Source organism: Salvelinus sp. IW2-2015, linkage group LG4q.2, assembly GCF_002910315.2.
Source record: "Salvelinus sp. IW2-2015 linkage group LG4q.2, ASM291031v2, whole genome shotgun sequence".
Taxonomy (NCBI): domain Eukaryota; kingdom Metazoa; phylum Chordata; class Actinopteri; order Salmoniformes; family Salmonidae; genus Salvelinus; species Salvelinus sp. IW2-2015.
Window position 1 is genome coordinate 26,500,793 of NC_036843.1, and position 27,827 is coordinate 26,528,619.

The 27,827-nt window shown below is 43.5% G+C and overlaps 1 protein-coding gene across 2 annotated transcripts in view; it reads left to right on the forward strand.

Annotated features, from left to right (window-relative positions):
• LOC111963508 (nesprin-1-like) overlaps positions 1–27,827 on the forward strand; it is a 141,572-nt gene that overhangs the window by 103,715 nt on the left and 10,030 nt on the right. The window contains exons 123-144 of one of the 2 annotated variants that reach the window (XM_070443450.1): positions 9–213; positions 1,080–1,262; positions 1,501–1,647; positions 2,100–2,254; positions 2,542–2,689; positions 2,934–3,028; positions 4,827–5,061; positions 5,497–5,691; positions 5,914–6,039; positions 11,580–11,735; positions 12,485–12,643; positions 12,855–13,021; positions 15,312–15,474; positions 15,868–16,055; positions 18,344–18,494; positions 20,281–20,463; positions 20,669–20,806; positions 21,241–21,432; positions 21,673–22,024; positions 22,229–22,297; positions 23,209–23,351; positions 26,651–26,777. In XM_070443450.1, coding sequence (XP_070299551.1) covers positions 9–213; positions 1,080–1,262; positions 1,501–1,647; positions 2,100–2,254; positions 2,542–2,689; positions 2,934–3,028; positions 4,827–5,061; positions 5,497–5,691; positions 5,914–6,039; positions 11,580–11,735; positions 12,485–12,643; positions 12,855–13,021; positions 15,312–15,474; positions 15,868–16,055; positions 18,344–18,494; positions 20,281–20,463; positions 20,669–20,806; positions 21,241–21,432; positions 21,673–22,024; positions 22,229–22,297; positions 23,209–23,351; positions 26,651–26,777 — 3,677 coding nt within the window. Of the gene's footprint in view, positions 1–8; positions 214–1,079; positions 1,263–1,500; positions 1,648–2,099; positions 2,255–2,541; positions 2,690–2,933; positions 3,029–4,826; positions 5,062–5,496; positions 5,692–5,913; positions 6,040–11,579; positions 11,736–12,233; positions 12,326–12,484; positions 12,644–12,854; positions 13,022–15,311; positions 15,475–15,867; positions 16,056–18,343; positions 18,495–20,280; positions 20,464–20,668; positions 20,807–21,240; positions 21,433–21,672; positions 22,025–22,228; positions 22,298–23,208; positions 23,352–26,650; positions 26,778–27,827 lie in introns of those variants that run through there. The other variant, XM_023986995.1, reaches the window with a different exon arrangement.

The following is a 27,827-nucleotide window of genomic DNA, read 5'->3' on the forward strand; positions in this document are numbered from 1 at the left end:
GTGTCCAGGTGGAGCAGTCTGCTGGAGGAGATCTCTGAGCGTCTGAGGAGCAGTAAAGCCCTGTTACAGCTGTGGCAGCACTACAAAGAGCTGTATGAACAGAGCTGCTCCAGCGTCCAGCTGCAAGAGGAGCAGGCTGGCCAGCTATTGGAGACCGCCTGCAGCAAGGACATCGCAGACGAGGAGGTGTCCACCTGGATTCAAGACTGCAGTGTGAGTTGGAACAGGGACAGTGTTGGATTGATCCTTTTACATACACATAGGACTCAGTATTCATAAACTGTCATCTCCCATCAAGGCCTTTTTGCCTATTGTCAAGAGAATTTGGTTCTCAATGTTCATAAACTGAACTTCAATTAAACTACTCTGTCTGTTACTAAGAATTTGTAAGGTTCTTATTGAAATGAAACAGACAGAGGCCAGTCTACAATAGTCAGCAGGTTTATTTACGAGAGCTCTGCCCATCCTTACATGTACATTGGTTTATATACCTCTCATTTCATCATAACTGTCCCTCCTCCTCTAAGACAATGACAATATAGTTCACAAGTCTTCTCCTTCTCATACATTGTCTGCCACCTGTTATACAATCTACTACAAGCCCAKGGTCTCTCCCCTCCCTGGGTGGGYACAGYATGTCCTGAAAGGAYCACAGTAGTACATCTTGTCTGTCGATAGCTCCTCTTATCATTTGTTTCACACTTGCACCCTGCTTACATACTAAAAAGGAACAAAAAGTCCTTGTTCTAATTCTGACTAAAACTACACACATCAGATTTAGATTTATGAATTCTAATAAATTTAATTCAGTCATACAGTGACAGGGTAGAATTCTGTTAGTTATAGTTCTACGTTAAATGTATACATCATTTAGTCATTATTCATAAAAATCATAACACCTATATGGTCTATTATGGAAAGAAGTGGCACACTTTAATCAGATGCAAGTTTCCCGGTTTAATGTCCTAAGCTTTCAGTCAACAATGATCCTTGATCCTTTGGTCATATTGCTTTGTGATAATAGATGATTTGTGTTCTGTTACACTCATGTGTGTTGGTGTATGGTGGTGTCTCTCCAGGAGTTGCTGCGGGCTCAGGTTCCAGTGCAGGCATCTCTACAGGTTCTCCAGGAGCTGGGAGATCAGCTGAAGCAACAGGTGGACACCTCTGCAGCATCCGCCGTCCAGTCAGACCACCTCTCTCTAACCCAGCGCCTGGCCACCGTGGAGCAGGCCCTCAGCAGGCAGCTCATTACACTACAGGTACAGGGGAATATGGGACCAGATTTACCCAACAAGACAAGCTTTTACCACGTTGAGAAGTTAGTGCAACCTCATGCTTCTGAGATCTTCCGAAGAATGTCATTTTCAGTTGCTTCATTAGCCATTGGTTCATTCCTCTTGGCCTTGAAAAAAAGTATTTACATTTCAATGTGACTCACCTGGATACATTTTGCATGTATAAATAAATACATCTCTTGTCCTCCAATCCCTCCTCCAGATGGGAGTCCAGGACTATGAGACCTTCAGTGAGCAGCTGGATTCGTTGGGGCGCTGGATGGTGGAGGCCGAGGAGGCTCTGAAGGTCCAAGATCCCAACGGTTCTTCTGACCTGTCCATCATCCAGGACCGCATGGAGGAACTCAAGGTAAGTCAGCACCGTGATCTAGCTATATGACTGTGATTCAACTATAAAAAAAGGTCAAAAACTCAATCCTTTGCTCCTTTCTTCTCCTCGTGTACACTCATTGGAGAAGACTTGACAGGTGAAAACAATATGGTGGAAGCTCATTAGGCTAGTCTTTTACATGGTCCATTATTTTAGATTATATCGATAAAGGAAAGGAAACAATTCTTAGACAATAAATGCCTTTTAGCAGACACTTCTATCGAAAGCGACTTACAGTCATGCATGCATTCATTTTAGGTATGGGTGGTCCCGGGATTCGAACCCACTACTGTGGCGTTACACGCGCCATGCTCCAACTGAGCTACAGAAGACTACAAACAGTATATTAGACAATTAGAAAAAGCCATTGTCCTGGGGTGAGTTAATGTCACTGAGACTCACTACTAGTTATGCTCTTGTTCTCCCTGCAGAGAAAGATTCTGAGATTCAGTAGCATGGCCCCTGACCTGGAACGTCTGAATGAGCTGGGCTATCGGCTTCCTCTTAACGACACCGAGATCAAACGCATGCAGAACCTTAACCGGAGCTGGTCCTCAGCCAATGCCCAAACCACCGAGAGATTCAGGTAAGGTTGAAAACTGAAGTTCATGAAATAACTTCAAAGACTGACGTTTTTTCAAAGAGATTTAAGGTCAATTCGTGAAATATTAAATGACATTGGGCACTTATTCTGACTTGAGATCTGTGTGCTTAACTAGAATTTCCGCACAAGTCTCCCATCTACGTCAATAAATGAATTAAGAGAAAGTCTTGAGTTGGGGCCACTTATCTTAACTCTATATCGGGCCCATAATTATTTAATTGACTGAAGGTTTTTGGGTCTGATATTATTGGTTCTTGGTCTCTCCTCAGTAAACTGCAGTCGTTCCTGTTGCAGCACCAGACGTTCCTGGAGAAGTGTGAGACGTGGATGGAGTTCCTGGTACAGACGGAGGAGAAGCTAGCCGTGGGGATCTCTGGGAACTACCAGAGTCTGATGGAGCAACAGAGAGCACACGAGGTACTGGAGGAGTCCTGCTGGAATAGAACCCAGCCGGAAAAACCTGTTATAGTGACTTCAATCCAGATTACAACTTGTTCTGAAACAGTTCTGGTTGTGATGACATAATTTCATCCAGCTTTGCATGCTGGGATTTGGGACGTCTGGATTCCATAGAGTCATCAGGACTGCTATGGTGCAATAATTACTGCAATGTCGCTATCTAAGATGCAGTTAACCAGATCTGAATGTGTTTTCTCTGCAGCTATTCCAAGCTGAGATGTTCAGTCGTCAGCAGATCCTTCACTCCATAATCAGTGATGGCCAGAGGATGCTGGAGCAGGGACAGGTGGATGAAAGGTACAGTACACTGCCTCAGTATGTAAAGTGTGTTGATACACATACAGTTGAAGTCGGAAGTTTACATACACCTTAGCCAAATACATTTATTTATTCAGAATTCCTGTCATTTAATCCTAGTAAAAATTCCCTGTCTTAGGTGAGTTAGGATCACCACTTTATTTTAAGTAGTAGAATAATAGTAGAGAGAATGATTTATTCCAGCTTTTATTTCTTTCATCACATTCCCAGTGGGTCAGAAGTTTACATACACTTAATTATTATTTGGTAGCATTGCCTTTAAATGGTTTATTTTGGGTCAAACGTTTGGGGTAGCATTCCACAAGCTGCCCACAATGCGTTGGGTGAATTTTGGCCCATTCCTCCTGACAGAGCTGGTGTAACTGAGGCAGGTTTGTAGGCCTCCTTGCTCGCACACGCTTTTTCAGTTCTGCCCACACATTTTTTATGGGATTGAGGTCAGGGCTTTGTGATGGCCACTCCAATACCTTGACTTTGTTGTCCTTAAGCCATTTTGCCACAACTTTGGAAGTATGCTTGGGGTCATTGTACATTTGGAAGACCCATTTGCGACCAAGCTTTAACTTCATGACTGATGTTGCTTCAATATATCCACATCATTTTCCATCCTCATGATGCCATCTATTTTGTGAAGTGCACCAGTCCCTCCTGCAGAAAAGACACCCCTACAACATGATGCTGCGACCCCCATGCTTCACGGTTGGGATGGTGTTCTTCGGCTTGCAAGCCTCCCCCTTTTTCCTCCAAATATAAGGATGGTCATTATGGCCAAACAGTTCTATTTTTGTTTCATCAGACCAGAGGACATTTCTCCAAAAAGTATGATCTTTGTCCCCATGTGGAGTTGCAAACCGTAGTCTGGCTTTTTTATGGCGGTTTTGGAGGAGTGGCTTCTTCCTTGCTGAGCGGCCTTTCAGGTTATGTCAATATAGGACTCGTTTTACTGTGGATATAGATCTTCACAAGGTCCTTTGCTGTTCTGGGATTGATTTAAACTTTTCACACCAAAGTACATTCATCTCTAGGAGACAGAACGCCTGTCCTTCCTGAGCGGTATGACGGCTGCGTGGTCTCATGGTGTTTATACTTGCGTACTATTGTTTGTACAGATGAACGTGGTACCTTCAGGCATTTGGAAATTGCTCCCAAGGATGAAACAGACTTGTGGAGGTCTACAATTTTTTTTCTGAGGTCTTGGCTGATTTCTTTTGATTTTCTCATGATGTCAAGCAGAGGCACTGAGTTTGAAGGTAGGCCTTGAAATACATCCACAGGTACACCTCCAATTGACCCAAATGATGTAAATTAGCCTATCAGAAACTTCTAAAGCCATGACATCATTTTCTGGAATTTTCCAAGCTGTTTAAAGGCACAGTCAACTTAGTGTATGTAAACTTCTGAACCAGTGGAATTGTGATACAGTGAATTTCAAGTGAAATAGTTGGAAAAATGACTTGTGTCATGCACAAAGTAGATGTCCTAACCGTCTTGCCAAATCTATAGTTTGTTAACAAGAAATTTGTGGAGTGGTTGAAAAACAATGACTCCAACCTCCAACCTGTGTAAACTTCTGACTTCAACTGTATCATGATACCCATAAGATGCACTTGAAATAAACTTGACTTATCTTGATGTACACCTGTCTCTTATCATTCACAAAGCTATAGATGAGTGCCTTGGTAGAAACATAGCCATTTTTGTCAGATTTGTATGACTTCTCTACGGTATATCCATATAATCTTTCCTTACCTTACTGTAAATATCCTGTCTCATGCAGGGATGAATTCAACCTGAAGTTGGCACTGCTGAGTAACCAGTGGCAGGGTGTGGTGCGTCGCACCCAACAGAGGCGCGGTATCATCGACAGCCTAGTCCGCCAGTGGCAGCGCTACAGGGAGATGGCAGAGAAGCTGAGGAAATGGCTGGTGGAGGTTTCTCACCCGGCCGAGGCCCTACAGGTTGGGATGCCCGTACCCCTGCAGCAGGCCAGATCCATGCTGGACGCAGTTCAGGTACTGTAGGTTCAACTCACTCTAATGACCTCATGACCCTAGCTACCTACTTCTTGGTAATATTAAAACGTGTGACTATTCATACCACAACTCACTCTCACCAATATGACTGTGCTGAATGGGACTAGCTTTTTTCACCCTGCAAAAATATGGCTCTGGAGTTGGAGACGTATTTCATGGATAACAGTATTGTACTTATTCCCAAAAGCCTGTCCTCACCCTTTCAACTTTGCCAAAGAACAAGGCAGGGCTGACATCTATCACCTTTATTGTTTGCTGTCACCATAGAGCCACTGGTAAGGGTTAGAGTTAAGGTAAGGGTCAGGCATCAAGGTTCTGTAGTGGCAGCAAGGTTCTGTGGTGGCTACATCCTACAAGTGGAGGGTTAGGGTCAGGGTTACGTTCTAACTGTCCTGTGTTTCTGTGTTCCTCCAGCTGAAAGAGAAGGTCCTACAGCGGCAGCAGGGCAGCTACATCCTGACGGTGGAGGCTGGGAAGCAGCTTCTCCTGTCTGCAGACAGCAGGGTGGAGGTATCTCTGCAGGGAGAGCTCACAGGCATCCAAGGCCGCTGGAGACACGCCAACATCTGCCTGGAGGAACAGAGGAGAGAGCTGGCCAACCTGATAAAGGTACACTGCACCAAACTGTAACATTAAACACACAGTAACTTTAACTTGACCTTTTTTGGAGGTTTACCTTTTAACTGCATGTAGATTATTCACTTCAACTGCAATTATAGGCATTCTTATTGTCCTGAATGATTCATTGATTGAGGACATATTTAATGCTACGATGTTAACAGAAGATGTTTAAGTACTGAGACACTGTGTGGATATGCGTGTTGTCCACAGGACTGGGAGAGATGTGAGAGAGGCATAGAGGGTTCTCTGGAGAAGCTGAGGGCGTTTAAACGGCAGCTCTCTCAGCCCCTCCTTGATCACCACGAGGACCTGCAGGCTGAACAGATGCGCTGCAAGGTAAGCCTGAGTTCGGTGCTCTTGGAGAGGTGTACTAAAACCATGTATCACCAGTGTGCTTTTGATTTTATAGGTTTGAGAATCTTGTGTGATAGTTAGAGAAGTACAGTATCTTTAAAAGTAAGGGGTATGTGAACCAGCACAGTACAATAAACAGACAACTTTTTCAATCCCGTGTGGGTGATATGATTTCACAGATGTTTCCTTCACGCATATTTTGAATGTTCGTCTTGGGTATTGGACCTTTGGACCATGTCTGGTCCTCACATTTCTCTGGACAGTTATGTTCAGATAAACTCTCATTGAACAGTGGGTTTTATTCTTGACAATAATGACTTTAGAGGCTTTAGAACACCTTGTTTTGGAGGTATATTTAACTGATGTAATTATAATCAAATAACATTTTATTGGTCACATGCGCCAAACACAACAGGTGTAGACCTTACAGTGAAATGCTTACTTACGAGCCCCTAACCAACAATGCAGTTTCAAAAAAACACGGAAAGAATAAGAGATAAAAGTAACAAGTCATTAAAGAGCAGCAGTAAAATAACAATAGCGAGACTATATACAGGGGGGTACCGATACAGAGTCGATGTGCGGGGGCACCGGTTAGTTGAGGTAGTATGTACATGTAGGTAGAGTTATTAAAGTGACTATGCATAGATGACAACAGACAATAGCAGTGGTGTAAAGAGGTGGAGAGGGGGGGGGGGGGCAAATAGTCTGGGTAACCAGACTAGATTAGATGTTCAGGGGGGTAGAAGCAGTTTAGAAGCCTCTTGGACCTAGACTTGGCGCTCCGGTACCGCTTGCCGTGCGGTAGCAGAAGGAACATAGACAAACTTACTTGGCACCTTTATGGGTCTGATCTAATTACAACATTTCTCCAACATTCCCCACACCAATGCCAGGAGCTGGTCTGCAGTACTGACTCACTAAGGATGTGATGAACATAATAGCCAGGTCATTACATGGCATTGCGGTTCATGATCCAAGTAATCAGGAAATGGATTGTATTACTGGGTTGTTCCACCAATTCGGTGTCTTTTGAGAAGTATAACTTCGTCCTAATTTGTTTAAATATTTTTACATTCTGTCATGAAGAGCATATGTTCAACTTCATAAAAAAATTACTCTAGTAAGTGCCAAATAAAGTAACGGGGTTGACGATTGACAAGCATAAAATCCCCTTTTGACAGGAGGAATGGAAGCTTGTTGTTGTGCAACAGGAAATGGCAATGGAATGCAATCTTCACAAAAACATTTTTATTGTTAAAAATATTTCTATCCTGTCTATCTATGGGTAACAGGCAGTGGCGATTTTAGCATGTAAATCTTGATGGGGCAAACCCCCCAAAATTGGGGGGATGCATGGCGGCAAAGCCACAACACTAAATAATATATTAATTGCACTATAACGGTGACAAACGGTGCCCACAAAATGTTAGGGCCTACATGAAGCTGTCCCAATAGCAGAGTCCCAACAGCAGTCCCAACACCTTACCACTGCTACACCTGGCTATCAGCGGAGCCTTGTCTGGCAGCGAAACAGTTCATTCAGCCTCATTTACTGCCTTTTAAAAAAACTGATATGGCTGATATGGTTTCTACTGACAATTGAGATGTACAAACTATGGCATAAGGGGACAACAAGTAGATAAGAGGCAATCCGTTATTTCGATCAAGACATTAATGAGCAAGCTAGGATGGACGTAGTCAATATAACTATTTGTTCAGCACTTGTACAAGTGTACAGAGACAGAATTCAGAACATGGGCCGTTCTTACAGTGTTCTCCCAGTACACCAAGTCAGAACCGTAGGATAAATAAAGGGGGCATATAAGCAGACAATGAAAACTCTTACAATATTTGATGATGGCAGCATAGTTACATTAGAAGTGCCCATCCAAAAAGGCTCAAGGTCATTGGCCACAGATAAAATTACGTCAAGTCACGTTATATCTACAGTTGCTTTGATTGGACTGATCATGTCAACATCACACTTTCAAAATCTTAGCTAGCAGTCATCATCATGAATCAAGTCGACAACCAATGAGTGGTTTGGAAGTGCTTGAATTTTCGAGCTCTACTTTTAGATTTGGCAGTGACGTAGTGTCCCCATGAGTGATAGGACACGGAGACAATCACGGCGCAACTAGAGAACATTACAAACCCCTACGCTCCGTATTTTCCGCTGGCTACCCCACCACCACAGAAAGCACTGAGCTAGGCTGAAACACCTGCATTTGGAGCTGCCTTGTTCAAGAAAGGTAAAAGTAGACCATGTTTGTATGGAGGCTTTATTAACTCAATGATTTTGTGTTTTTTTTATTTTTTACTTTGTTTGCAAACTGATATGTGACACTTATTAATGCCAAAATAATATGCAAAATAGGTAACCCACAAAAAATGTGGGGCTCATGCCCTGAATGACGGGTCGCCACTGGTAACAGGGTTGATGGGTGTAATGCTCGAACTGGCTCGAACTGGCTCAGATTTCCACCACAAAACACCCCAAAATTGCCAAAAAGAGTAGAACCAGCTCACCTGCTTTTACACTATGATTTGACTATAAGATGTTCACTATAAGATGTTCATTCTTTTTGATAAATATTTATAAAGGAATAGTTTCACCATATTAAAATGAGAGTTCAGTTTATGTAACAGGGTTGACCTTAAAATGAGGGACTGACGTAAGTTAATCACTTATCACACAAACTAAATAATAATCTTCATAAATGACTTTGTCAAAGCAACAAAATAACTAGGGCTTTACAATGATGGAGACATTTTGGGATTAAGTGGGTTAAAATCTTCATAAATGTCACAGAGGGTGCATGGAGGGACATGTTAAGCTGCAGCTGGCGCAGAACAGAGTGGCACGGTTTGCTCTTAATTGTAATCAGAGGGCTGATATAAATACTATGCATGCCCAGTCTCTCTTGGCTAAGAGTTGAGGAGAGACTGACTGCATCACTTCTTCTTTTTATAAGAAACATTAATGTGTTGAAAATCCAAAATTGTTTGCATAGTCAACTTACACACAGCTCTGACACACACACTTATCCCACCAGGCATGCCACCAGGGGTCTTTTCATAGTCCCCAAATCCAGAACAAATTCAAGAAAACGTACAGTGCCTTGCAAAAGTATTCATCCCCTTGGTGTTTTTCCTATTTTGTTGCATTACAACCTGTAATTTAAATTGATTTTCATTTGGATTTCATATAATGGACATACTCAAAATAGTCCAAATTGTTGAAGTGAAATGAAAAAAATAACTTGTTTAAAAAAATAATAAAAAATGAAAACCTGGAAAGTGGTGTGTGCATATGTATTCACCCCCTTTGCTATGAAGCCCCTAAATAAGATATGGTGCAACCAATTACCTTCAGAAGTCACATTATTAGTTCAATTAAGTCCACCTGTGTGCAATCTAAGTGTCACATGATCTGTCACATGATCTGTCACATGATCTCAGTTCTGAAAGGCCCCAGAGTCTGCAACACCACTAAGCACCACTAAGCAAGGGGCACCACCAAGCAAGCGGCACCATGACGACCAAGGAGCTCTCCAAACATGTCAGGGACAAAGTTGTGGAGAAGTACAGATCAGGGTTGGGTTATAAAAAATATCTGAAACTTTGAACATCCCACGGAGCACCATTGAATCCATTATAAAAAATTTGAAAGAATATGGTATCATAACAAACCTGCCAAGAGAGGGCCGCCCACCAAAAGTCACGGACCAGGCAATGAGAACATTAATCAGAGAGGAAACAAAGAGACCAAAGATAACCCTGATGGAGCTGCAAAGCTTCACAGCGTAGACTGCAGTGTCGGTCCATAGGACCACTTTAAGCCGTACACTCCACAGAGCTGGGCTTTACGGAAGAGTGGCCAGAAAAAAAACAATTGCTTAAAGAAAAAAATAAGCAAACACGTTTGGTGTTCGCTAAAAGGCATATGGGAGACTCCCCAAACATATGGAAGAAGGTTCTCTGGTCAGATGAGACTAAAATTGAGCTTTTTGGCCATCAAGGAAAATGCTATGTCTAGAGCAAACCCAACACCTCTCATCACCCCGAGAACAGCATCCCCACAGTGAAGCATGGTGGTGGCAGCATCATGCTGTGGGGATGTTTTTCATCTGCAGGGACTGGAAAACTGGTCAGAGTTGAAGGAGTGATGAATGGCGCTAAATACAGGGAAATTCTTGAGGGAAACCTGTTTCAGTCTTCCAGAGATTTGAGTCAGGGACGGAGGTTCACCTTTCAGCAGGACAATTACCATAATACTGCTAAAGCAACACTCTAGTGGTTTAAGGGGAAACGTTTAAATGTCTTCGAATAGCCTAGTCAAAGCCCAGACCTCAATCCAATTGAGAATCTGTAGTATGACTTAAAGATTGCTGTACACCAGCGGAACCTATCCAACTTGAAGGAGCTGGAGCTGTTTTGCCTTAAAGAAAATCCCAGTGGCTAGATGTGCCAAGCTTATAGAGACATACCCCAAGAGACTTGCAGCTGTAATTGCTGCTAAAGGTGGATCTACAAAATATTGACTTTGAGGGGGTGAATAGTTATGCACGCTCAAGTTTTCAGTTTTTTTGTCTTATTTCTTGTTTGTTTCACAATAAAAACGATTTTGCATCTTCAAAGTGGTAGGCATGTTGTGTAAATCAAGTGATACAAACCCCGCAAAAATTTATTTTAATTCCAGGTTGTAAGGCAACAAAATAGGAAAAATGCCAAGGGGGTGAATACTTTCTCAAGCCACTTTACAGTATTATAAAGAGCCCTTATTGCATGGAACTTCCTTCCATCTCATATTGCTCAAATAAACAGCAAACCTGGTTTTAAAAAACAGATAAAGCAACACCTCGTGGCACAACACCTATCGCCTATTTGACCTAGATAGTTTGTGTCTATGCATTGATATGTAGGCTACATGTGCCTTTTTATAAATGTATGTAGGTCTGTCCTTGAGCTGTTCTTGTCTATTGATATTCTGTATTATGTCATTCTGTATTATGTTTCATGTTTTGTGTGGACCCCAGGAAGAGTAGTTGCTGCCTTTGCAACAGCTAATGGGGATCCAAATAAAATACCAAATACCAAATGTCAAAATGCTGAATTAGCAAGTCTTTATTCATATAAAAAATCTGATTTTATTTTAAGTCTCCAAGTGGTCTATATTAAAGGGCACTTTGTTTATTACAACAGGCTTTTAAAATGCAATATTGGTGCAAAATGTCTACTTAAAATATCAAAGGCACTCTTTTGGTGGAACGACCCTACAATTATTATACTATGTTTAATACTGAATACAGGCAGGCTCACATAATGTCCAGAGACATTATCTGTAGGTGGGCTTAGGCCTATCATGAACTGTGTCCTAAATGGTACACAAATGGAGTGCACCATGTATGGCATACGGTGCCATTTCAAATTGACCCGTGATGTCTTTAAAAAATATTCAGCTAAACATAGCCTTGGTTGCTTAAAGCAGATGATAACGTTCTCTCTCCTATGACCAGGACTTGGAGAACACGTTTGACGGCTGGACAGAAGACCTAGCCCACCTGACGGTGCTGAGGGAGTCCCTGTCTAGCTACATCAGTGCTGAGGACCTGTCTGTTCTACAGGAACGTATAGAGCTGCTGCACCGCCAGTGGGAGGAGATCTGTCACCAGGTACTGTATGGCTGTTGAATATACTGCTGTGAGGAGAAGCAGTCTCTTCCCACGGCCTCCGTGTTTCTGACGCAATGGGTGTGTCATCAGTCTAGCGAGAGAGACTAGAGCTGTCATTTTAAGTTGTAATGACATGTGGTGCCAAATGGTGGTGCTGAAGCTCCACAATAGGCCATGGCTGCACTACGTACGCATAGTTATGGGAACAGGGTTGCAGGCTTGCACTGATTGCTGACTCGTGCAGGAAGATCTGCAGCAGACTATGGTCAATATGATTGAATAGTGGTTCTGCAGTCTTCTTTATCGCCTTTGTGAAACATATCTCTGGTGATTTCATAAAGCTGGAAGCGTAATGTTTGGTATAACTAGACTTGAGATAGAGAGAACTTTCATGCAAAACAGTACAGGATGTTTCCCCTTCAAACTACATCCGGTGGTGTATGTGAATATAGGCCACATACCAGATAGTGACAGGAAGTCACACAGTGCTAGCTTTAGATGCATTACATTAGGTAACACCGCTACATCACTGCTACCTCTTCGTTCATGTTCTGCTAAATCTATGCATGTTGCCTAGTACTGCTAGTTGTGTATGTTTCTTTTTTTATATGAAAATGTTCATTTCTTTCTCTGTGCAACTAGCTATTATCCTTACCATGGGGAATTCATTTCAAATGAGTATATGTATTTACAACACCTGTGTATCTGTGTCTTGCTGTCTCTCTCTCTCTCTCTCTCTCTCGCCATAGCTATCCCTTCGGCAGAATCAGGTGAGTGAGAAGCTGAATGAGTGGGCCGTGTTTAACGAGAGGAACAAGGAGCTGTGTGACTGGCTTACCAACATGGAGAGCAAGGTGTCCCAGAATGGAGACATCAGCATCGAGGAGATGATCGAGAAGCTACGCAAGGTAAACACCAACCGATACCAGACCTTGTCTTTTTGTTTGTGTTTGATTAATTAGACAAATGTCCCATTGAATTGGTCTTCTCTACTCTGAATTGCTTCTATGAGAAATGCTTGTAGAAGTTGATTCCTCTTTTGAATAGTGTTTCAGTCCAAACTGTTACACTATTCTCCCTTTTACATGATCTGATGACAGTTTTTACTCCCTCTCCCAGGACTACCAGGAGGAGATAGAGGTGGCTAAGGAGAACAAGCTGCAGCTGCACAAGATGGGTGAGCGCCTGGCCAGGGCCAGCCACGAGACCAAGGCCTCTGAGATAGAACACAAACTCAGCAAGGTGGGCGAGCGCTGGCAACACCTGCTGGACCTCATCGGAGCCAGGTAAGGAGTGCATTCGGAAAGTAGTCAGACCACTTGACTTTTTACACATTTTGTTACGTTACAGGCTTATTCTAAAATGGATGAATGACAAAGCAAAAACAGGTTATTAGAAATGTTAGCAAATGTATTAAAAATAAAAATAAACTGCTATAACATTTACATAAGTATTCAGACCCTTTACTCAGAACATTGTTGAAGCACCTTTGGCAGTGATTACAGCCCCGAGTCTTCTTGGGTATGACGCTATAAGCTTGGCGCACCTGTATTTGGGTAGGTTCTCCCATTCTTCTCTGCAGATCCTCAAGCTCTGTCAGGTTGGATGAGGAGCGTCGCTGCACAGCTATTTTCAAGTCTCTCCAGAGATGTTCGATCGGGTTTAAGTCCAGGCTCTGGCTGGGCCACTCAAGGACATTCAGGGACTTGTCTTAAACCCACTCCTGTGTTGTCTTGGCTGTGTGCTTAGGGTTGTTGTCCTGTTGGAAGTTGAACCTTCGCCCCAGTCTGAGGTCCTGAGCGCTCTGGAGCAGGTTTTCATCAAGGATCTCTCTGTACTTTTCTCCATTCATCTTTCCCTCGATCCTGACTAGTCTCCCAGGCCCTGCTGCTGAAAAACATCCCCACAGCATGATGCTGCCACCACTATGCTTCACTCTAGGGATGGTGCCAGGTTTCCTCCAGACGTGACGCTTGGCATTTAGGCCAAAGAGTTCAATATTGGTTTCATCAAGCCAGAGAATCTTGTTTCTCAAGGTCTAAGAGTCATTTAGGTGCCTTTTTGCAAACTCCATGCGGGCTGTCATGTCCCTTTTACTGAGGAGTGGCTTCTGTCTGGCCACTCTACCATAAAGGCCTGATTGGTGGAGTGTTACAGAGATGGTTGTCCTTCTGGAAGGTTCTCCCATCTCCACAGAGAAACTCTGGAGCGCTGTCAGAGTGACCATTGGGTTCATGGTCACCTCCCTGACCAAGGCCCTTCTCCCCTGATTGCTCAGTTTTGCCAGGCGGCCAGCTCTAGAAAGAGTCTTGGTGGTTCCAAACTTCTTCCATTTAAGAATGATGGAGGCCACTGTGTTCTTGTGGACCGTCAATGCTGCAGACATTTTTTGATACTCTTCCCCAGATCTGTGCCTCGACACAATCCTGAGCTCTACAGACAATTCCTTTGACCTCATGGATTGGTTTATGCTCTGACATGCACTGTCAACTGTGGGACCTTATATAGACAGTCTTTCCAAATCATGTTTAATCAATTGAATTTACCACAGGTGGACTCCAATCAAGTTGTAGAAACATCTCAAGGATGATCAAAGGAAACAGGATGCACCTGAGCTCAGTTTCGAGTCTCATAGCAAAGGGTCTGAATACTTATGTAAATAAGGTATTTCTGTTTTCGCTTTGTCGTTATGTGGTATTGTGTGTAGATTGATGAGGAAAATGTTCTATTTAATCCATTTTAGAATAAGACTGTAACGTAACAAAATGTGTGAAAAGGGAAGTGGTCTGAATACTTTCCAAATGCACTGTATATTTTTATTTTTCCGTTATTTTACCAGGTTGACTGAGAACACATTCTCATTTGCAGCAACGACCTGGGGAATAGTTACAGGGGAGAGGAGGGGGATGAATGAGCCAATTGTAAACTGGGGATTATTAGGTGACCGTGATGGTTGAGGGCCAGATTGGGAATTTAGCCAGGACACCGGGGTTAACACCCCTACTCTTACGATAAGTGCCATGGAATCTTTAATGACCTCAGAGAGTCAGGACACCCYTTTAACGTCCCATCCGAAAGATGGCACCCTACACAGAGCAGTGTCCCCAATCACTGCCCTGGGGCATTGGGCTCTTTGTTTAGACCAGAGGAAAGAGTGCCTCCTACTGGCCCTCCAACACCACTTCCAGCAGCACCTGGTCTCCCATCCAGGGACTGACCAGGACCAACCCTGCTTAGCTTCAGAAGCAAGCCAGCAGTGGTATGCAGGGTGGTATGCTGCTGGCATATACTATGGCCGGGTTTGTTTACACACGCCATTGGCGTTAATATTTTCTTTGATGCAGCCTTCTTGACTTTCAGAAACTCCCTGGCTGGCCCAGTGTACAGTACTGTACTTAGCACAATTTGACCACAATTGGACTTCCTGGTAAAATATAGCTTCAATAAAATAAAAACAATGAGTGGAAAGAAGTGGTTTAATGACTTTGTTAATTGTTTTTAGGTGCTTCTTTACTAGGAATCTGCTGTGTTATGTATGTTTTTCTAAAACAAGCATCATGTATTCGGTTGCTATAGAGTGAAGAAGCTGAGGGAGACTCTGGTGGCAGTGCAGCAGCTGGATAAGAACATGAGTAGTCTGCGGTCCTGGCTGGCCCACATAGAGACTGAGCTATGCAGACCCATCGTCTATGACACCTGTGATTCCCAGGAGATACAGAGGAAGCTGGACCTGCAGCAGGTAAATACCCCGTCAGCTTGGTGGTCCCAGATCTGTTTGTGCTGTCTTGTAGACTCCTGTAGTCGTTGTCATAGCAGTTGGCAAGATGGCACAAACAGATCTGGCACCACCAGGCTACCGCATCAGTGGGTTGTGAGTACTTTGAAAACACACTGTAGTTTACACCCCTTGGTATAGCTATTAATAAAGCTACTGTACATAATCAATGATGGATGCTTATGTTGATATTTTATAGATCCTTTTTAGTTCCTAGCAGACAGGCTTACAGACAATACAATAGAGAAGGGCTTATTGAAAAATCTTAGCAGGTTTCTTGGTTCTGAAAAGATCCCACCCTCTTTCTCTAACATAGCGTACCATAACGTCCTTCCATTTTTCTCTCCATCTATCCAGGAGCTTCAGCGTGACATAGAGAAGCACAGTACAGGTGTGGCGTCTGTGTTGAACCTGTGCGAGGTGCTGTTGCATGACTGCGACGCTTGTGCCACGGACACAGAGTGTGAATCTATCCAGCAGGCCACTCGCAGCCTGGACCGCCGATGGAGGAGCATCTGTGCCTTGTCCATGGAGAGAAGGCTCAAGTAAGACCTACACAGTTTAACTTAACCTTTTGCTGCAGTGGGCTAAATCAGGGTCACTCAGAGTGTTTTCTTGGTAGTCTTAAACAAATCTACTTTGAAACAAAAGTATACACCTCACACACATGGTTATGGGCTTAAAAAAAGAATACACAGGGCCTTCCAAGTGGCACAGTGGTCTAAGGCACTGCATCGCAGTGCTTGAGGCGTCACTACAGGCCCAGGTTCGATCCCAGGCTGTGTCACAGCCGGCCGTGACCGGGAGACCCATGAGGCGGCCGGGTGCCTGCAAGCTGACTTCGGTTGCAAGTTGGACAGTGTTTCCTCTGACACATTAGTGCAGCTGGCTTCCAGGTTAAGAAGCAGTGCGGCTTGGCAGGGTCGTGTTTCGGAAGATGCATGGCTATCGACCTTCGCATCTCCCGAGTCCGTAGGGGAGTTGCAGTGATGGAACAAGACTGTAACTACCAATTGAACAGAAAAAAGGGTACAAGTGAAAGTAAAAAATAAAACACACACACACAAAAAAGACACATATATCATGTCAGATATAGAGTTTTGAGTTTGCATCCCAATATTACACTTTATATACAGTACCAGTCAAACCTACTCATTCAAGGTTTTTTCTTTATTTTAACCAAGTTCTACATTGTAGAATAATAGTGAAGACTTCAAAACTATGAAATAACACATATGGAATCATGTAGTAACCAAAAAAGTGTTAAACAAATAAAAATATATTTTATATTGGAGATTCTTCAAAGTAGCCACCCTTTGCCTTGATGACAGCTTTGCACACTCTTGGCATTCTCTCAACCAGCTTCACCTGGAATGCTTTTCCAACAGTCTTGAAGGAGTTCCCACATATGATCAGCACTTGTTGGCTGCTTTTCCTTCACTCTGCGGTCCAACTCATCCCAAACCATCTGAATTGGGTTGCTGTCGGGTGATTGTGGAGGCCGGGTCATCTGATGCAGCACTCCATCACTCTTCTTCTTGGTCAAATAGCCCTTACAAAGCCTGGGTGTGTGTTGTGTCATTGTCCTGTTAAAAAACAAATTATAGTCCCACGAAGCACAAACCAGATGGGATGGCGTGTCGCTGCAGAATGCTGTGGTAGCCATGCTGGTTAAGTGTGCCTTGAATTCTAAATAAATCACAGACATTGTCACCAGCAAAGCACCCCCACACCATCACACCTCCTCCTCCCATGCTTCACTGTGTGAACCACACATGCGGAAATCATCCGTTCACCTACTCTGCGTCTCACAAAGACACGGCGGTTGGAACCAAAAATCTCTAAATTTGGACTCATCAGACCAAAGGACAGATTTCCACCTGTCTAATGTCCATTGCTCGTGTTTGTTGGCCCAAGCAAGTCTCTTCTTCTTATAGGTGTCCTTTAGTAGTGGTTTCTTTGCAGCAATTTGACCATGGAGGCCTGATTCACGCAGTCTCCTCTGAACAGTTGATGTTGAGATGTGTCTGTTACTTGAACTCAGTTTCTGAGGCTGGTAACTCTAATGAACTTACCCTCTGCAGCAGTGGTAACTCTGGGTTTTCCTTTCCTGTGGCGGTCTTCATGACAGACAGTTTCATCATAGCGTTTGATGGTTTTTGCGACTGCACTTGAAGAGCGTTCAAAGTTCTTGACATTTTCCGGATTGACTGACCTTCATGTCTTAAAGTAATGATGGACTGTCATTTCTCTTTGCTTATTTGAGCTGTTATTGCCATAATATGGATTTGGTATTTTACCAAATAGGGCTATCTTCTGTATACCACCCCTACCTTGTCACAACACAACTGATTGGCTCAAACACATTAAGAAGGAAAGAAATTCCACAAATTAACTTTTAAGAAGGCACACCTGTTGATTGAAATGCATTCCTGGTGACTACCTCATGAAGAGAATGCCAAGAGTGTGCGAAGCTGTAATCAAGGCAAAGGGTGGCTACTTTGAAGATATAAAATATATTTCTAAAATATATTTTGATTTGTTTAATACTTTTTTGGGTACTACATGATTCCATATGTGTTATTTCATTGTTCTGATGTCTTCACTATTATTCTACAATGTAGAAAATAGTACAAATAAAGAAAAATCCTTTATTGAGTAGGTGTGTTCAAACTTTTGACTGGTACTGTACATCACAGAAGACGTATTTTTTCAAGAGTATCATCAAGCAAAGTGCGGTGATGTAACTCTAGGGTCGGTTAGTCTATTTGAAAGCTTATGATGTAGGCTGTCACCATAACTTAAAATAGTCCATATCGTTTTCATTTCTAAGGATTGAAGAGACATGGCGTTTATGGCAGAAGTTCTTAGAGGACTTTGCACGTTTTGAGGAGTGGCTAGTGACCTCAGAGAAGACTGCTGCTCTGCCCAACTCTTCAGGCGTGCTCTACACTGTGGCCAAGGAAGAACTAAAGAAGTTTGAGGTACAGTACAACTATTACAGACCACATTATTTGATATGCTGTAAACCACTATATTCTCTCCCCATGTATCTCACATTCAGAAGACAGTACCTCTACAGTACAGTCGTGGCAAAAAGTTTTGAGAATGACACAAATATTAATTTTCACAAAGTCTGCTGCCTCAGTTTGTATGATGGCAATTTGCATATACTCCAGAATGTTATGAAGACTGATCAGATGAATTGCAATTAATTGCAAAGTCCCTCTTTGCCATGCAAATTAACTGAATCCCCCAAAAACATTTCCACTACATTTCAGCCCTGCCACAAAAGGACCAGCTGACATCATGTCAGTGATTCTCTCGTTAACACAGGTGTGAGTGTTGACGAGGACAAGGCTGGAGATCACTCTGTCATGCTGATTGAGTTTGAATAACAGACTGGAAGCTTCAAAAGGAGGGTGGTGCTTGGAGTCATTGTTCTTCCTCTGGCAACCTTGGTTACCTGCAAGGAAACACGTGCCGTCATCATTGCTTTGCACAAAAAGGGCTTCAAAGGCAAGGATATTGCTGCCAGTAAGATTGCACCTAAATCAACCATTTATCGGATCATAAGGAACTTCAAGGAGAGGGGTTCAATTGTTGTGAAGAAGGCTTCAGGGTGCTCAAGAAAGTCCAGCAAGCGCCAGGATCGTCTCCTAAAGTTGATTCAGCTGCGGGATCAGGGCAACACCAGTACAGAGCTTGCTCAGGAATGGCAGCAGGCAGGTGTGAGTACATCTGCACGCACAGTGAGGTGAAGACTTTTGGAGGATGGCCTGGTGTCAAGAAGGGCAGCAAAGAAGCCACTTCTCTCCAGGAAAAACATCAGGGACAGACTGATATTCTGCAAAAGGTACAGGGATTGGACTGCTAAGGACTGGGTTAAAGTCATTTTCTCTGATGAAACCCCTTTCCAATTGTTTGGGGCATCCGGAAAAAAGCTTCTCCGGAGAAGACAAGGTGAGCGCTACCATCAGTCCTGTGTCATGCCAACAGTAAAGCATCCTGAGACCATTCATGTGTGGGGTTGCTTCTCAGCCAAGGGAGTGGGCTCACTCACAATTTTGCCTAAGAACACAGCCATGAATAAAGAATGGTACCAACACATCCTCCGAGAGCAACTTCTCCAATTTGGTGACGAACAATGCCTTTTCCAGCATGATGGAGCATCTTGCCATAAGGCAAAAGTGATAACTAAGTGGTTCGGGGAACAAAACAACGAACGAAACTCCCCAGACCTTAATCCCATTGAGAATTTGTGGTCAATCCTCAAGAGGCGGGTGGACAAACAAAAACCCACAAATTCTGACAAACTCCAAGCATTGATTATGCAAGAATGGGCTGCCATCAGTCAGGATGTGACCCAGAAGTTAATTGACAGCATGCCAGGGCGGATTGCAGAGGTCTTGAAAAAGAAGGGTCAACACTGCAAATATTGACTCTTTGCATCAACTTCATGTAATTGTCAATAAAAGCCTTTGACACTTATGAAATGCTTGTAATTATACTTCACTATTCCATAGGAACATCTGACAAAAATATCTAAAGACACTGAAGCAGCAAACTTTGTGGAAATTAATATTTGTGTCATTCTCAAATCTTTTGGCCACGACTGTACATATCTAGACAAAACTCATGGATGGACTAACTTGTCTCTGATTGATACTAAATGATGAATTGATCAACTGAATGATTAATCAACATTTCCTCGATACTAAATGTGTGGGTTGATAAATATATATATTTTAATTATATGTTGTCCTGTAGGCATTCCAACGTCAGGTCCATGAGAGTCTGACCCAGCTGGAGCTGATCAATAAGCAGTACCGCCGTCTGGCCAGAGAGAGCCGCACCGACTCCTCCTGTCGCCTACGGGAGATGGCCCACGACGGTAACCAGCGCTGGGACAACCTGCAGAAGAGGGTGGCCTCCATCCTCCGCAGGCTCAAGGTACAGAGTCGCGTCCATCCTTGTTGAGCAACTGTAACACAACAGGAAGTCTTGTATATAGTCCAATTCTACACTCCTAAATATCCGTAGTGCTCACAGAAAGAAATCATGAGGAGTGTCTGCCCGAAATTGCAATTCATTGGTAAATATATTTTTTGCTGCCGAGAAATGTGTATCCTAAAGCATCCCTTCATGATTTCTCCAGCACTTTATCAGTCAGCGTGAGGAGTTTGAGACGGCCAGAGACAGCATCCTGGTGTGGCTCACGGAGATGGACCTGCAGCTCACCAACATAGAGCACTTCTCAGAGTGTGACATCCAGGCCAAGATCAAACAGCTCAGGGTAAGAATGCCCACAATACCTCACACCTTGGTGCTGCCCAGGTACATGGTACTGGTCATTTTTGATAAAACTTTATTTAACTAGGCAAGTCTGTTAAGAACAAATTCTTATTTACAATGGCGGCCTACACCGGCCAAACCCGGACGACGCTGGGCCAATTGTGCGCCTCCCTATGGGACTTCCAATCACGGCCGGTTGTGATACAGACTGGAATCAAACCAGGGTCTATAGCGACGCCTCTAGCACTGAGATGCAGTGCCTTAGACCGCTGCGCCACCCGGGAGACTAAGTCATCATTTTTGCTAATAAGTTTCACACCTTGTGGTTGTGAACTCAACCTTACTTGGTTGGTCTCTGCTTCTCTTCCACTTTTTGACAACCGCTGATGTAAAATGAAGTACATTTGACTGATTGATTGATTGATTGTCTACCAGGCGTTCCAGCAGGAGATCTCTCTGACCACTGGGAAGATTGAGCACATCTTCCACCAGGGTGAGGTGCTGCTAGAGAAGAGTGAGCCTCTGGATGCCGCTGTTATAGAGGAGGAGCTGGAGGAGCTGCAGAGATACTGCCAGGAGGTGTTCGGACGTGTGGAGCGCTACTACAAGAAGCTCATACGCCTACCGGTAAGCCTAGGGATGACGGTAAGCCTAGGGATGACATCTACTGGCCCCCTTGGTTTGATTTTAATGTTGGGTGACTTGGCTTCTAGCACCCTTTCATTGTTTTTTTTTTTAAGAGGATAGAGTTGAGCACATTCTCTCCTGTGGCCATTTTTCCAACTAATGCCATGTCTTGATTCCTGGAAGCTGCCGTTGTCTTTGTTGACTGTCTCATAAGTGTACCTCCCACTCCTCTTCCTCCAGCTAACAGGTGACGAGTACGACGTGTCATTCTCGGACCGGGAGTTTGAACTAGACGAACCTGGGTACCTGTCCAGCATTCCCTGGAGTGAGCGTCTGGGAGACTGCCTGATGTCCCCTCTACCCTCCCTAAGCCACTCTGCTTCCCTGGCTGCCCCTCTGCGGACTGGGGCTGAGCGCTCGGGCAGGGACACCCCAGCCAGTGTGGACTCCATCCCCCTGGAGTGGGACCACGATTACGACCTGAGCCGGGGTCTGGAGAGCGCCAGCAGGGCCCTGGGCCTGGCCTCTGAGCAGGTGGAGCACGGAGATGAGGGGAACTACCAGGGATCAGCTTCTGCCTCTGCTCTGTCGGGTCAGTCTAGTCTACACCCCTCACACCCGTACCGTCAGATACTAAGGATAACACACCCCTCACAACTTAAGATCGCCTCGATCTCAGAGAGAGTGTGGAGACATCACAGTGGAGAGATACAGCATTGCACAGTGGCTGTTAAAGCACACTCATATTCAGCCTTGTTAATTGTAAGAAATGTGTGTATGTATATGTTTCTTCCAGATGTAGTGATCCCAGAGAGCCCTGAGGCCTTTGTTAAACTAACTGAACAAACCCTGAGGTCCTTGGATGGTAGGCAAGATGCCGTAGTGTGGAAAAATAATACTAACAGCCCACTTACTGCCTGCTAGGAGTTTGGTTTGGTTTTCTTACTCGCACACTGAAGCATAACACCACTTCCTAACGATTTGTATTTTTTTATATTACATTTTGCAGCACATAGGCTACTGTAGCTAACCTCAAGCTAATTTGTGGTTGGCATCCTGTGTGTTTCAAAAGGTGCATGTTGTTGTGCACTGTTGGGGAGATGTTGTTGTCTGTTGTTTTTTGTGTTCCAAATGTCCTTTGTCCCTTGTCTTCTAATTTACCACTGAATGGATAACACTCACTATTAATGATATCTTACAATGTTTTGCAGTGGATGGATTTCTATGTCTGTTTGAAGAAAACATTTAGGGACGGTTTTTCGGACACAGATTAAGACAGGTTAAAGGAAAACTCCACCCAAAAATGACATTTTGGTGTTTGTTTCATTAGTCCATTGTTGACATAGTCCCAAAATGTTTTGCTTGTCAGCAATCAAGTTTTCAAGATATGTAACTTTCATATTCTTTTCATGTATTTTGAAAGTTACATATCTTGATAACTAGATTTTTGGGTGGAATGTTCCTTTAAGCGAATCCAGGCTGTATGCATCTGGTCGTGATTGGGAGTCCCATAGGTCAGCACACAATTGGCCCAGCATCGTCCGGGTTTGGCAGGGGTAGGCCATCATTGTAAATAAGAATTTGTTCTTAACTGACCTGCCTAGTTAAATAAAGCTTAAATAAAATTAAACAATTAAATAACTCCTGAATAATCTACATTGAACGTGCTTTTAAATCCAACAGGAGTAGGCTTAATCTAGGTCTAAGAAACCGGCCCTTGAACATAAAATCAAAGCCTTTATCTAACTGTATTCCATCTCATCTTCCCATCCTCAGGAGAGGGAGGTACCCTGGAGACTCACATCCTACAGTTGGACAAGGTTCTAGACACAAGTCGGTTCCACCTGCAACAGACAGAGAACATAATCCGCAGCCGCACCCCAACTGGCCCCGAGCTAGACGCTTCATACATGGGATATGTGAGTACTGCTGGTCTCATTCACTAGTTAATATACTGGTCTCATTCACTAGACTAGACACCCAAGTCTTCTGCAGCCCATTTGGCTCTCATGGTTTGTAAACATGAAGTTACGATTTAAACTATTCCATGAATGTTATTGGTATGTCTGATAAGAGACCCTTATCACCGTTCTGTGAGTTACAGTACCAGCCAAAAGTTTGGACACACCTACTCATTCCAGGGTTTTTCATTATTTTTTACTATTTTCTTAATTGTAGAATAATGGTGAAGACATCAAACTATGAAATAACACATATGGAATCATGTAGTAACCAAAAAAGTGTTAAACAAATCTAAATATATTTTATATTTTGAGATTCTTCAAAGTAGCCACCCATTGCCTTGATGACAGCTTTGCACACTCTTGGCATTCTCTCAACAAGCTTCATGGGGTAGTCACCAGGAATGCATTTTAATTAATTGTTAAAAGTTTATTTGTGGAATTTCTTTCCTTCTTATTGCATTTGAGACAGTCAGTTGTGTTGTGACAAGGTGGGGGGGGGGGCATATACAGAAGATGGCCCTACTTGGTAAAGACCAAGTCAATATTATGGCAAGAACAGCTCAAATAAGCAAAGAGAAACAATAGTCCATCATTACTTTAAGACATGAAGGTCATGAAGGTCATGAAGGTCAGTCAAAATGTCAAGAACTGTGAAAGTTTCTTCAAGTGCAGTCGCCATCAAAAACCATCAAGTGCTATGATGAAACTGGCTATGATGAGGACCGCCACAGGAAGGAAGACACAGCGTTACCAATGCAGCAGAGGATACGTTCATTAGAGTTACCATCCTCAGAAATTGCAGCCCAAATAAATGCTTCACAGAGTTCAAGTAACAGACACATCTCAACATCAACTATTCAGAGGAGATTGCGTGAATTTGGCCGTCATGGTCAAATTCACGCAAAGAAACTACTACACTCAGCAAAAAAAGAAACGTCTCTTTTTCAGGACCCTGTCTTTCAAAGATAATTAGTAAAAATCCAAATAACTTCACAGATCTTCATTGTGAAGGGTTTAAACACTGTTTCCCATGCATGTTCAATGAACCATAAACAATTCATGAACATGCACCTGTGGAACGGTCGTTAAGACACTAACAGTTTACAAATGGTAGTCAATTAAGGTCACAGTTATGAAAACTTAGGACACTAAAGAGGCCTTTCTACTGATTCTGAAAAACACCAAAAGAAAGATGCCCAGGGTCCCTGCTCATCTGCGTGAATGTGCCTTAGGCATGCTGCAAGGAGGCATAAGGACTGCAGATGTGGCAAGGGCAATAAATTGCAATGTCCGTTCAGTGAGACGCCTAAGACTGCGCTCCAGGGAGACAGGACGGACAGCTGATCGTCCTCGCAGTGGCAGACCACGTGTAACAACACCTGCACAGGATCGGTACATCCGAACATCACACCTGCGGGACATGTACAGGATGGCAACAACAACTGCCCGAGTTACACCAGGAATGCACAATCCCTCCATCAGTGCTCAGACTGTCTGCAATAGGCTGAGAGAGGCTGGACTGAGGGCTTGTAGTCCTGTTGTAAGGCAGGTCCTCACCAGACATCACCGGCAACAACGTCGCCTATGGGCACAAACCCACCGTCGCTGGACCAGACAGGACTGGCAAAAAGTGCTCTTCACTGACGAGTCGCGGTTTTGTCTCACCAGGGGTGATGGTCGGATTCGCGTTTCACCGAGGCCTGTACTCTGGAGCGGGATCGATTTGAAGGTGGAGGGTCCGTCATGGTCTGGGGCGGTGTGTCACAGCATCATCGGACTGAGCTTGTTGTCATTGCAGGCAATCTCAACGCTGTGCGTTACAGGGAAAACATCCTCCTCCCTCATGTGGTACCCTTCCTGCAGGCTCATCCTGACATGACCCTCCAACATGACAATGCCACCAATGTGTGTGATTTCCTGCAAGACAGGAATGTCTTGGCCAGCGAAGAGCCCAGATCTCAATCCCATTGAGCACATCTGGGACCTGTTGGATCGGAGGGTGAGGGCTAGGGTCATTCCCCCCAGAAATGTCCAGGAACTTGCAGGTGCCTTGGTGGAAGAGTGGGGTAACATCCCACAGCAAGAACGGGCAAATCTGGTGCAGTCCATGAGGAGGAGATGCACTGCAGTACTTAATGCACTGATTGTTACTTTTGATTTTGACCCCCCTTTGTTCAGGGACACATTATTCCATTTCTGTTAGTCACATGTCTGTGGAACTTGTTCAGTTTGTCTCAGTTGTTGAATCTTGTTATGTTTATACAAATATTTACACGTTAAGTTTGCTGAAAATAAACGCAGTTGACAGTCAGAGGACATTTCTTTTTTTGATGAGTTTACTAAAGGACACTAATAAGAAGAAAAGACTTGCTTGGGCCAAGAAACACGAGGAATGGACATTAGACCGGTGGAAATCTGTCCTTTGGTCTGATGAGTCCAAATGTGAGATGTTTGGTTCCCACCGTGACAAATGGAGGAGGTGTGATGGTGTGGGGGTTGCTTTGCTGGTGACACTGTCGTGATTTATTTAGAATTCAAGGCACACTTAACCAGCATGGCTACCACAGCATTCTGCAACGATACGCCATCCCATCTGGTTTGCGCTTAGTGGGACTATCATTTGTTTTTCAACAGGACAATGACCCAAAACACACCTCCAGGCTGTGTAAGGGCTATTTGACCAAGATGGAGAGTGATGGAGTGCTGCATCAGATGAGCTGGCCGCCACAATCACCTGACCCCAACCCAATTGAGATGGTTTGGGATGAGTTGGACTGCAGAGTGAAAGAAAAGCAGCCAACAAGTGCTCATCATATGTGGGAACTCCTTCAAGACTGTTGGAAAAGCATTCCAGATGAAGCTGGTTGAGAGAATGGCAAGAGTGTGCAAAGCTGTCATCAAGGCAAAGGGTGGCTACTTTGAATAATCTAAAATATCAATTATATTTTTATTTGTTTAAAACTTGTTTGATTACTACATGATTCCATATGTGTTATTTCATAGTTTTGAAGTCTTCACTATTATTCTACAATGTAGAACATAGTAAAAATACAGAAAAACCCTTGAATGAGTATGTGTGTCCAAACTTTTGACTGGTACTGTATGTCTCAATGGAAGGTCTTTAGGAAACATTGTGTCTTTATCTACATAAATCATGTGGTTTGTAATATAAGTATCTCCTCAGCGGGATTACATGATGTGAACATCTCAGTGACATGCTTTCCATCCGCTGCCTGTCCTGTCGTGTTGTGTAGATGCGTCTGTTGGGCGAGTGTCGTGGCAGTATAGACACGGTGAAGAGGGTGGGCTACGAGCTGAAGGGGGAGGAGGACAAGGCCTCAGGACTCGCTGACCCCATTGGTGGTGATTCACAAACAACAGGTAACGTTTAGCTTTCAGATGTCGATACTGTACTGTGTACGGTGCCTTCAAAGTTTTCACACCCCTTGACTTTTTCCTCATTTTGTTGTGTTACAGCCTGCATTTAAAATTGATTAAATATACCCTATAATGTCGACGTGGAATTATGTTTTTCAATATTTTTACAAATAATAATAATTGTTTGTATTTATTAAGGATCCCAGCAACATTAAGGCAGTTATATACAATGTTAAATATTACATGACATTTCATAACACTTTTCACAACACATTAAGTGTTTTTCCCTCAGGCCTCTACTCTACTACCACATACAGTAGCTCCAAAATTACTGCCACCCCTGACTGGCATGCACAAACAATACTTAAAAAAATATAAACAATATAATTATAGAGATAAACTCAAAATACCAACATGTGAGAAATACTGCACTTTATTAATGTTTCAATGGAACCCACCATAAAAATACATTTCACCAAAATCAAGGTTTCATAATTATTGGCACCACCTCTGGCAAGGATAACAGCATGGTCTTTTCCTGTAATGTTTGACAAGGTTAAGGAACACATTTGGAGGGATTTTGGACCATTTCTCTATGCAGATCCTTTCAAGATCCTTCACATTTTTGGGTTTGCGCTTATCAACTGCCCTCTTCAACTCAGCCCACAGGTTTTTGATTGGATTGAGGTCCGGCGACTGAGATGGCCATGGCAGAACATTGATTTTGTTGTCACAGAACCATTTCTGTGTGGATCTTGAGGTCTGTTTTGGGTCATTGTCTTGTTGGAAAGTCCACATACGGCCAAGTCCCAGCCTTCCGGCAGAGGCAACCAGATTGTCAGCCAAAATTGCCTGATACTTGGTGGAATTCATTATGCCATCAATCTTAACCAGTGCCCCTGGACCTTAACCAGTGCCCCTGGAATTAAAACAGACCCAAAACATCACTGACCCACCATATTTCACCGTGGGTATGAGGTGCCTCTCCTTGTATGCTTCTCTGTTTTGTCGCCAAACATGCCGATGCTGTATCTGACCAAAACATTCGATTTT